At 48.0% G+C, this 12,049-nt stretch overlaps 1 protein-coding gene across 1 annotated transcript in view; it reads right to left on the bottom strand.

Annotated features, from left to right (window-relative positions):
* Positions 1-5,773: 5,773 nt before the first annotated feature.
* The window catches only part of si:dkey-33c9.6 (active breakpoint cluster region-related protein), a 16,239-nt gene continuing 9,963 nt past the window's right edge, over positions 5,774-12,049 (bottom strand). The window contains exons 16-22 of the mRNA XM_029760150.1: positions 11,216-11,326; positions 10,635-10,801; positions 9,375-9,514; positions 8,998-9,132; positions 8,781-8,886; positions 6,794-6,935; positions 5,774-5,987 (exon numbers count right to left, since the gene is read on the bottom strand). Of these exons, the coding sequence (XP_029616010.1) occupies positions 5,895-5,987; positions 6,794-6,935; positions 8,781-8,886; positions 8,998-9,132; positions 9,375-9,514; positions 10,635-10,801; positions 11,216-11,326 (894 nt within the window). The 3' untranslated portion in view covers positions 5,774-5,894. The remainder of the gene's footprint in view (positions 5,988-6,793; positions 6,936-8,780; positions 8,887-8,997; positions 9,133-9,374; positions 9,515-10,634; positions 10,802-11,215; positions 11,327-12,049) is intronic.

Raw genomic sequence — 12,049 nt, 5'->3', positions numbered from 1 at the left:
GGAGGGGAAAGTGGTTGAAGGGATGAGGAGGGGAGGGGGTGAGGGGTATGAGTGAGGAGGGGAGGGGGTGAGGGGTATGAGTGAGGAGGGGAGGGAGTAAGAGTGAGAGGTGTGAGGAGGGAGACCGATGAGGGAGCTCCCAATTGTCAGGTGTCATGTTGTTCTTATAGCTTTGTATGGTTGATTGGTTGACCTATGTTGTGATGTAGCCTGTGATTGGTTGGCCTATGTTGTGATGTAGCCTGTGATTGGTTGGCCCATGTTGTGATGTAGCCTGTGATTGGTTGGCCCATGTTGTGATGTCACCTGTGATTGGTTGGCCCATATTATGATGTAGCCAGCCTGTGATTGGTTGGCCTATGTTGCATTGTAGCCTGTGATTGGTTGACACATGTTGGGAGTTAGCCTGTAATTGGTTGGCCTATGTTGTGATGTAGCCTGTGATTGGTTGGCCCATGTTGTGATGTAGCCTGTGATTGGTTGGCCCATGTTGTGATGTTTCCTGTGATTGAAAATAAAATGAGGAGAAAAATAGCCTCGCTGACTGATGACCTCTCTAGGGTACCCCACACACAGAGGGAGGGAGAGTGTCTGCGTGTGTGTGGCTGTGTGTGCGTGCGTGGAGAAGATGAGAGTGTGAATGCAAGACAGAGAGAAAGAAAAAGAGAGAGAGGGTTGGGAGAGAGAGCGAGACAGAGAGAGAGCGAGAGAGGGTTGCGAGAGAGAGAGCGAGAGAGAGGGTTGGAAGAGAGAGCGAGAGAGAGAGAGCGAGAGAGAGAGGGTTGGGAGAGAGAGCGAGAGAGAAAGAGAGATGCACCTGCTCTGTTTTTCCAGGAACACCTGTCAGCAGCCGTCTTCACAGTTGACCCCCTGACGACAGTGAGTTTGATCTGAAAACTCCCCCAGCACACACACACACACAAAGACTTGAACGCTTACACACACACACACACACACACACACACACACACACACACACACACACACACACACACACACACACACACACATACTTGAATGCTTACATGCTTACACACACACACTTACACACACACACACACACACACACACGCTAGTGACCTGCAAGCACTGAGAATACAACTACTGTAAGCCTACAGAATACAAGTTGTCTTATGGTTTATTCAGACAAGCTTTGCAATACAGTTTGTAAACCTTATGCAAATACTGACAAAAAATAAAAAGCACACATGCATGAGGGACGGTAGCAAGTGTAAGTTTTGCCTCCACACATACAGTACCAGTTAAACGTTTGGACACACCTACCTATTCAAGGCTTTTTCTTCATTTTTTAAAAACTATTTTCTACATTGTAGAATAATAGTGAAGACAATACAAATATGAAATAATACATATGTAGTAACCAAAAAAGTTTTAAACAAATCAAAATATGTTTTATATTTCAGTTTCTTCAAAGTAGCCACCCTTTGCCTTGATGACAGCTTTGGACACTCTTGGCATTCTCTCAACCAGTTTCATGAGGTAGTCACCTGGAATGCATTTCAATTAGCAGGTGTGCCTTGTTAAAAGTAAATTTGTGGAATTTCTTTCCTTCTTAATGTGTTTTAGCCAATCAGTTGTGTTTTAACCAGGTAGGGGTGGTATACAGAAGGCAGCACTATTTGGTAAAAGACCAAGTCCGTATTAGGGCAAGAACAGCTCAAATAAGCAAAGGTCAGTCAATGAAGGTCAGCCAATCCTGAAAATGTCACATCTTAACATTAACTGTTCAGAGGATACTGCTTGAATCAGGCATTCATGGTCAAATTGCTGCAAAGAAACCACTACTAAAGGACACTAATAAGAGGAAGAGACTTGGGCCAAGAAACACAAGCAATGGACATTAGACTGGTGGAAATCTGTTCTTTGGTCTTATGACTCTAAAATTGAGATTTTTGGTTCCCACCGTGAAGCATGGAGGAGGAGGGGTGATGGTGTGGGGGTGCATTACTGGTGACACTGTCTGTGATTTATTTTGAATTCAAGACACACTTAACCAGCATGGCTACCACAGCATTCTGCAGCGATCCGCCATCCCATCTATTTTGCGCTTAGTGGGACTATCATCTGTTTTTCAACAAGACAATGACCCAGCACACCTTCAGGCTGTGTAAGGGCTATTTGACCAAGAAGGAGAGTGATGGAGTGCTGCATCAGATGACCTGGCCTCCACCATCACCCGACCTCAACCTAATTGAGATGGTTTGGGATGAGTTGGACCGCAGAGTGAAGGAAAAGCAGCCAACAAGTGCTCAGCATATGTGGGAACTCCTTCAAGACTGTTGGAAAAGCATTCCAGGTGAAGCTGGTTGAGAGATTGCCAAGCGTGTGCAAAGCTGTCATCGAGGCAAAGGGTGGCTACTTTGAAGAATCTCCCCCCCCAAATATTTGTTTAACACTTTTTTGGTTACTACATGATTCCATATGTGTTATTTCATAGTTTCGATGTCTTCTCAAAAACCCTTGAATGAATATGTGTATCCAAACTTTTGACTGGTACTATATGGACACGTGTATATATATACACACACACACACAAATGCACACATACACACACACAAATGCACACATGCATGCACACACACACACACACACACACACACACACACACACTAGGAGGCTGTGTGTGTGTGAGGGATTAGATGCTACATGGTGTTTGTAACTGCCTCTGTGTGTTGTCGAGAGGTGCCATGTTTACTGCCTGTGATAGAGGCTTTTACGAGGCATGAGGTCTGCACCGCAGCCAGAGCCAAAGTTCAATTAGACCTCCTGCAAACTCTCTCCTATCTTCCCTTCTTATTTCCTCTCTCTCTCTCACCCTCTCTCCTCTATTTCTTTCTCTCTTCAAATGTCCTTTCTCTCCCTCTTTCTTCCCTCAGTCTCTCTCTCTCACACACACAAACACACACATTCTCAGAATCAAACACCCAAGTCGAAGTTCAACGAGCTGTGTGGCTCTTGCGCTTCCCCTCTCACACACACACACACACACACACACACACACACACACACACACACACACACAGCTTCTGTTAACCTGAAAGGGAGAGGTCAATCCTTCTGATCCGCTGCCCGCATGCTTTCCATACGGACATGCTGCGGCCACGGCAACCCGAGTCCCCCCAGATTAGGACTAATCAAGCGTGCCTCGACTTTGGCCAACTCCTGCCCCTCGCACCCATCCGCCTCTCTCTCCCACCCCTCCTCACTACCCCCTCTCTGCCCCCCAACCCACCCCTCTGTCCACCAGGCCTCCTCTCTCTCTCTCTGCCCCCCAACCCACCCTCTGTCCACCAGACCTCCCCTCTCTCTCTCTGCCCCCCAACCCACCCCTCTGTCCACCAGGCCCCCCCCTCTCTCTCTCTCTGCCCCCCAACCCACCCTCTGTCCACCAGGCCTCCTCTCTCTCTCTCTCTGCCCCCCAACCCACCCCTCTGTCCACCAGGCCTCCCCTCTCTCTCTCTGCCCCCCAACCCACCCCTCTGTCCACCAGGCCTCCCCTCTCTCTCTCTGCCCCCCAACCCACCCCTCTGTCCACCAGGCCTCCCCTCTCTCTCTCTGCCCCCCAACCCACCCCTCTGTCCACCAGGCCTCTCCTCTCTCTCTCTGCCCCCCAACCCACCCCTCTGTCCACCAGGCCTCCCCTCTCTGCCCCCCAACTCACCCCTCTGTCCACCAGGCCTCCCCTCTCTCTCTCTGCCCCCCAACCCACCCTCTGTCCACCAGGCCTCCCCCTCTGTCCACCAGGCCTCTCCTCTCTCTCTCTGCCCCCCAACCCACCCCTCTGTCCACCAGGCCTCCCCTCTCTGCCCCCCAACCCACCCCTCTGTCCACCAGACCTCCCCTCTCTCTCTCTCTCTGCCCCCCAACCCACCCCTCTGTCCACCAGGCCCCCCCTCTCTCTCTCTCTGCCCCCCAACCCACCCTCTGTCCACCAGGCCTCCTCTCTCTCTCTCTCTGCCCCCAACCCACCCCTCTGTCCACCAGGCTTCCCCTCTCTCTCTCTGCCCCCCAACCCACCCCTCTGTCCACCAGGCTTCCCCTCTCTCTCTCTCTGCCCCCCAACCCACCCCTCTGTCCACCAGGCCTCCCCTCTCTGCCCCCCAACCCACCCCTCTGTCCACCAGGCTTCCTCTTTCTCTCTCTGTCCCCCAACCCACCCCTCTGTCCACCAGGCTTCCTCTCTCTCTCTCTGCCCCCCAACCCACCCCTCTGTCCACCAGGCTTCCTCTCTCTCTCTCTGCCCCCCAACCCACCCCTCTGTCCACCAGGCTTCCTCTCTCTCTCTCTGCCCCCCAACCCACCCCTCTGTCCACCAGGCCCTCTCTCTCTCTACAGCTAGCTACAGGGGGTTACAAATACAGCACAGCTCACTTTCAGTGCCAATATATTTTTATACTGTTACTGTTACAACCCAGTTATATCCTTTGACTATAACAAAGTGACACACACAGGTGCTGTTCATTCATTCTGGGTTAATGCATGACATACTTTCGCTTTTGCTCTGTCTAACTACCTCTACCTATCCTTAGCCTTGCTTATGGTACATTTGACCTCCCACCCTTCCACCCTAAATATACTATATAGTCCTGTCTGTCCTCTGAAGCCTTTGGTCATGGATGTCTGTTCCCCTCTACTATTCAGAAACAGCTTCTCCAGGCTCCAGCTCCATTGTGCTATGATGTGTTTGTAGTTTGCAATGGGAACCTTATTTTGGCAGTCGCAGGGTTAGTGGGGACAGGTGATTTATGACACCAGGGGCCATAGCGAGGGTTCCGCGTTTCTTTGTTTCCAGGCGCGGTCTGGACGTTGTTATGGCAGGCGGGCACACACACACATCTGACACCACGCAATGGGCTCCCCGAAACGCTCAGAGTCTGTGGGAATATGTGGTGGGAGAGAGAGGGAGAAGGAGGAGAAAGGATTGGGGGGCCCGGGGTAAGGATAGGTGGGATTAGGGATCAAAAGGCTGAGGGGGAGAGGTAACATTAGCCTACCCTGTCCAGGTGGTGTGGGAGTGGGGCCTGAAAAGGACCCCCCCTCCCCAATTGGGGTGGGTGCGGTAGTGATGATGTCAAATCAAATCAAACTTTATTTGCCACATGCGGTGAATACAACAAGTGTAGACTTTACCGTGAAATGCTTACTTACAAGCCCTTAACCGACAGTGCAGTTGAAGAAGAAGAACATATTTACCAAGTAGGCTAAAATAAAAAGTAATAATAAAAAGTAACACAATAAGAATAACGAGGTTATTTTCAGGGGGCACCGGTACCGAGTCAATGTGCAGGGGTACAGGCTAGTTGTGTACCTGTAGGTGGGGGCGAAGTGACTATGCATAGGTAACAAACAACCAGCGAGTAGCAGCAGTGTACAAGAGAGAGGGAGTGTCAATAAAAATTGTCTTGTGGCAATTTTTATGAATTGTTAGCAGTCTAGTGTGTGTGTGTGTGTGTATATGTGTGTGTGTGTGTGTGTGTGTGTGTGTGTGTGTGTGTGTGTGTGTGTGTGTGTGTGTGTGTGTGTGTGTGTGAACTCCGTCTAGTTGGATTTGAACCATAACTGATGGGATTTCAAGCTAGGGAGGTGACCCCCAACCTTTTTACAACATCTGCACTGTGTGACACACAGACCCACCCCAATCCCAACAACCCACCCCCAAATCTACTGTCTCCTTACACCCTCCCATGTGCATCCGCTGTCCATTTCTCTACCTCCTAGGACCTAGTACGTCATATAAAGTAAAGGACAGGTCTGTCAACCCAAATAAATATATTTAATCTTTACAGTGTCTGTAGTTTACAAGTCTTCTTTCTTTCTCTCCTGAATTTCTGTTGGCCAACCGTGATGTTTCCAGGAGTTGGTTCACTTGTTGTCTAATCCTCCTCAGTGGTCGCTGTGTCATGTGGTATGCAGGTCTGGGCTGCTGGCAGGTTGTCACACTGCAGGTAGGAATACACAACCTGGACCTGTACACATAGAGGGACAGAGAAACATAATATTTCGATGACTGTTTGAAATCAATGTACTCTTTCAACCCCAAAAAAATTATGCATCCTTCTTTCCTTAATATCAGGTAATCACTGATTTGACATTACTTGGTTAGTTAAAGCCATAGAGATAAGAAGGGAGGTAGGATGCATTGCCAAAGTACAATGAGTGTACAAGACATTAAAGACACCTTCCTAATATTGAGTTGCACCCCCTTTTGCCCTCAGAAAAGCCTCAATTCATCGGGGCATGGACTCTACAAGGTGTCGAAAGCATTCTACAAGGATGCTGGCCCATGTTGACTCCAATACTTCACACAGTTGTGTCAAGTTGGCTGGATGTCCTTTGGGTGGTGGACCATTCTTGATACACACGGGAAACTGTTGAGCGTGAAAAACCCAGTAGAGTTGCAGTTCTTGACACAAACCGGTGCACCTGGCACCTACTACCATACCCCTTTCAAAGGCACTTACATCTTTTGTCTTGCCCATTCACCCTCTGAATGGCACACATACACAATCCATGTCTCCATTGTCTCAGAGCTTAAAAATCCTTCTTTAGTCCGTCTCCTCTCCTTCATCTACACTGATTGAAGTGGATTTAACAAGTTACATTAATAAGCGATCATAGCTTTCGCCTGGATTCACCTGGTCAGTGTATGTCATGGAAAGAGCAGGTGTTCTTTCAGTGTATTAGAACAAAGGCTGTATCTTCACCATATTGTACTATGAAGGTCATCATTATTATTTCTCCACAGAGGCCCAGTTGAAATGCTTTGACCAACCTGCACCACCACCTCCTGAGAAATGTCCACTGGCGGGCTGCTCTGCCCCTGAACAGCCGCAGGGGGGCGCAGTAGACTGGGACCAAACACAGTGGCCAGGTTCATCAGAGGCATCTTGTTCACTTCCTGTCTATCTGACACTCTGGAGAACGTGTGAGAGTATGATGTCACTTACAAAGACACATGTGAGGATATGATGTCTTTGGCAAAAATACACGTGGAAAATACAATGGTACGCAATGTCAGGTCGGCATTTCATGGATATGATGCTTGTTAAGATTGTGATAAATGTGTCTGCTAAATGACCGAATGTAAATACACTGCTCAAAAAAATAAAGGGGACACTTAAACAACACAATGTAACTCCAAGTCAATCACACTTCTGTGGAATCAAACTGTCCACTTAGGAAGCAACACTGATTGACAATAAATTTCACATGCTGTTGTGCAAATGGAATAGACAACAGGTGGAAATTATAGGCAATTATAGGCAACCACACCCCCAATAAAGGAGTGGTTCTGCAGGTGGTAACCACAGACCACTTCTCAGTTCCTATGCTTCCTGGCTGATGTTTGGGTCACTTTTGAATGCTGGCGGTGCTTTCACTCTAGTGGTAGCATGAGACGGAGTCTACAACCCACACAAGTGGCTCAGGTAGTGCAGCTCATCCAGGATGGCACATCAATGCGAGCTGTGGCAAGAAGGTTTGCTGTGTCTGTCAGCGTAGTGTCCAGAGCATGGAGGTGCTACCAGGAGACAGGCCAGTACATCAGGAGATGTGGAGGAGGCCGTAGGAGGGCAACAACCCAGCAGCAGGACCGCTACCTCCGCCTTTGTGCAAGGAGGAGCAGGAGGAGCACTGCCAGACCCCTGCAAAATGACCTCCAGCAGGCCACAAATGTGCATGTGTCTGCTCAAACGGTCAGAAACAGACTCCATGAGGGTGGTATGAGGGCCCGACGTCCACAGGTGGGGGTTGTGCTTACAGCCCAACACCGTGCAGGACGTTTGGCATTTGCCAGAGAACACCAAGATTGGCAAATTCGCCACTGGCGCCCTGTGCTCTTCACAGATGAAAGCAGGTTAACACTGAGCACATGTGACAGACGTGACAGAGTCTGGAGACGCCGTGGAGAACGTTCTGCTGCCTGCAACATCCTCCAGCATGACCGGTTTGGCGGTGGGTCAGTCATGGTGTGGGGTGGCATTTCTTTGGGGGGCCGCACAGCCCTCCATGTGCTCACCAGAGGTAGCCTGACTGCCATTAGGTACCGAGATGAGATCCTCAGACCCCTTGTGAGACCATATGCTGGTGCGGTTGGCCCTGGGTTCCTCCTAATGCAAGACAATGCTAGACCTCATGTGGCTGGAGTGTGTCAGCAGTTCCTGCAAGAGGAAGGCATTGATGCTATGGACTGGCCCGCCCGTTCCCCAGACCTGAATTCAATTGAGCACATCTGGGACATCATGTCTCGCTCCATCCACCAACGCCACGTTGCACCACAGACTGTCCAGGAGTTGGCGGATGCTTTAGTCCAGGTCTGGGAGGAGATCCCTCAGGAGACCATGCGCCACCTCATCAGGAGCATGCCCAGGCGTTGTAGGGAGGTCATACAGGCACGTGGAGGCCACACACACTACTGAGCCTCATTTTGACTTGTTTTAAGGACATTACATCAAAGTTGGATCAGCCTGTAGTGTGGTTTTCCACTTTAATTTTGAGTGTGACTGCAAATCCAGACCTCCATGGGTTGATAAATTGGATTTCCATTGATTATTTTTGTGTGATTTTGTTGTCAGCACATTCAACTACGTAAAGAAAAAAGTATTTAATAAGATGATTTCTTTCATTCAGATCTAGGATGTGTTGTTTAAGTGTTCCCTTTATTTTTTTGAGCAGTATAGTAACATGTAATATGTTAAAAGTATCATGTTTTTAGTAACATACTTAGTGCAAAACAAGTATTGAGAAGAGGTGAGAGAGACCGTTTGAGGTGGTGGAGGAGGAACAGGAAGGTGTTTTGGTTGACGGAGGGACAGGACTGGAGCAGAGACAACATGGACACACTCCTGGAGCTCAGGTCTGGGATATCTAACAGAGAGAAACAACACAGGTATGAGTGGAGAATTGTGTGTGCGTGTGTGTGCGCGTGCGTCCGTGTGTGTGTGTGTGCGTGCGTCCGTGTGTGTGTCCGTGACATACCCAACGCTTTGGTGAAGCTCTGAAACAGCTCTGTAGGTATAAGGGGTTCCGGTAGCTCCCTGAAGTAGAGCTTCAGTATACCTGAGACAGCATTCACATCTACACACCTCAACCTGGACACTGCCTCACGCAGATCTAGAAGGAGAGAGAGAGAGAGAGAGAGAGAGAGAGAGAGAGAGAGAGAGAGAGAGAGAGAGAGAGAGAGAGAGAGAGAGAGAGAGAGAGAGAGAGAGAGAGATGGGGGGAAAGAAAGGGTGAGATGGTGGGAGGAAGCGAGAAAGAGAGAGAGAATGATAGAGGGAGTATAAGTTGACATTAGACCACAACATACTTGAACCACAGACCTCCAGCCCCACCAAAAACACACACAGACTCACTGGTGTTGAAGGCAGTCTTGAGGTTGTTGATGTCACTGGTAGCTGCTGATAGCCTGTAGATGCCCACCTCCTCCATCCCTCTCCTCTCCACCTCCTCTACACAGCAACGCACCACATGTGGCACCAGGACTCCCTCCTGTCTGGAAGAGGACACACACACAGACACACACTCTGGGTTGTGTTTCTACATACAGCACATACACACATTATATGCTATCGGCATCGTAGAAAAACCTGTCTTGGATGTTCATATGGTGTTTTGAATGATTTGACTTTATCCTAGAGACATGAAACATGCAATGCACACAAAGAGCAATGACTCCTTTCAATTCAGAGAAATGGAAAGCCCACAGTGTGGTTTCTCTTTTCATGCCATTCTTGTCTTGCCACATCTGCTATTCTTATACTACAAGAAGTTACGACCGTCATTGTGGTTTCATTTCACTTCCTAACTAACACTATTAAACAGACAAGGTGAGGGAGACGTGTTGTGTGTTGCATGTTGAGGTCTATGTTGAAAAGTCCTCTGTCATTGAAAATGATCTTACAAATAAATGAGTTAAGAGATGAGATAAGGAGTGGAAGTCACTTTAGAGCAGGGGGTCCAATCCGGCCCGCGGGTGGTATGATAAAAAAAAAAGATAGAATTTTTTTTTTGAGGGGGGAGGAACGAACTCAATATACTTTAAAATGACTAAAGGCAAATGGAAATTGTGTAGAAATGATAATGGACCTACATTCAAACAGTTTCTTGACTCTGTCCAGCTCGCTAATAATCACCGAAATGAAAGATAGACAGTCAGGGAGTAATCGAAAACTCAAAAAACTATGGATAGAGGACTATCTTTAGCAAATTTGAATGGGGGGGAAATATAACCAATTTTCAGTTTGGCCCCCCCAGACCTCATTGAAGACCGTGGAAAATTTGTTTGACACATTTTAACAACTTACAGGAGCATTTAGGGTTAAGTGCCTTGCTCAAGGGCATTTTTGACCCCGTCTGCACAGGGATTTGAACCAGCCACGTTTTGGTTACTGGCCTAACGCTCTTAACCGCTAGGCTACCTGACAGCGCTTTAGAGATTTGAGATGCACCCGTCTGCACAGGGATTTGAACCAGCCACGTTTTGGTTACTGGCCTAACGCTCTTAACCGCTAGGCTACCTGACAGCGCTTTAGAGAATTGAGATGCACCCAGTGTGCCAAAATCTCAGGTCCTTAAAGCTCATTGGACTATTTGTAATGATTGACAGGACTCACTGTGCCACAGTTCCAATAGGCATGCAGAAGATGCGCTGTTGCTGGGCGGGGGCCAGACTGGGCCGGTCTAGAGGGTGGGGGTAGTACTTTAGAGACAGAGTCACAACCACCTGGCCTAGAGATACGGTCTGTCTCCTCCATCGCTTCTGTAGGAGGGCTGGGTCCAGCTAGAACACATACACATGAACAGGTGAACACAGGCGTTCGCACACATGCACACACAGCACAGGACGCTGATGAGGGGAGGACGGCTCATAATAATGGAGTGGAATGAAGTGAATGGAATGGTATCAAACACAAGGAAACCATGTGTTTAATGTGTTCGATACCATTCCAATCCAGCCATTACTATGAGCTTGTCCTCCCTAATTAAGGTGCCACCAGCTGCCTGTGACACGCAGTATACACCTTTAAACAGATGGAAACACACATGTATGTACACACACACACACACACACACACACACACACACACACACACACACACACACACACACACACACACACACACACACACACACCTTCTAAACATGGGAGAACAGATACTGATACACACATCTAGGCACAGATGCAGACACACACCTGTATGGCGGTCTTGCCAAGGACTCGGTCCTCACAGCTCTCTCCTACCTCTGGCTGTAACACAACCAGCACCCTGAGGTTCTGAGCCCTATCCACCTGGAATGAGAACTCCTGAGGACAAACACAAACCACTGTCAAAGAGGAGTATTGATGACTAAGTTCAAATGGTATTTTAAAAGACAAATTTGAATAAAAAGCATCATCACTGAAATATCACTGAAAAGCATCATCATTATTTACAGATGTAGCATCTTAATTTGATCACTCTGTTGCAGGAGAACTTTGATGCAATGCAGGACATTTAAAAATTGTAGTGTATTTGAGGTTTAACATTTTCCCGTATGAAAATGGTATCATCCCCTACAAAAATGTCCATTAATTATAATCAACATAATAATTCACATTTCCTGTTGCTGTTAATTATAACCAACATAATAATTCACATTTCCTGCTGCTACAGGATTATTTTCCTGCTGTAACAAACTGGCCCAAATTAAGATCCTACATCTGTAACAAAAATGTAGGTAAGATAATGATTCCCCCTTTCAAAATGGCTGCTGGTAGAGCTAGCATGGGTTAGAGGCCTTCATGGGTCAAAAAAGTTGGACCTGGGGCTTTCCCACCCGGACTCAATATCTGCATAAATATTGTTTTTTACATATAGAGACCTGTTCTGAACAGACTCGAGGACAACTAGACCCGTTTCGTATAGACCTGGTCTGATCCAGACCCGGTCCGATCCGAGTGATGGAAGCAGCAGAAAAGTCAATTTTTAAGCTACTTTATTTCCCGGAGATGATAAAGCACGAGGGAGAGGAGGCAGAGAGAGGTGAG

Source organism: Salmo trutta, chromosome 8 (assembly GCF_901001165.1).
Source record: "Salmo trutta chromosome 8, fSalTru1.1, whole genome shotgun sequence".
NCBI classification, from domain to species: Eukaryota; Metazoa; Chordata; class Actinopteri; order Salmoniformes; family Salmonidae; genus Salmo; species Salmo trutta.
Note: the sequence above shows the minus strand (reverse complement) of the source record. Positions and strands in the feature narration are given on the sequence as shown.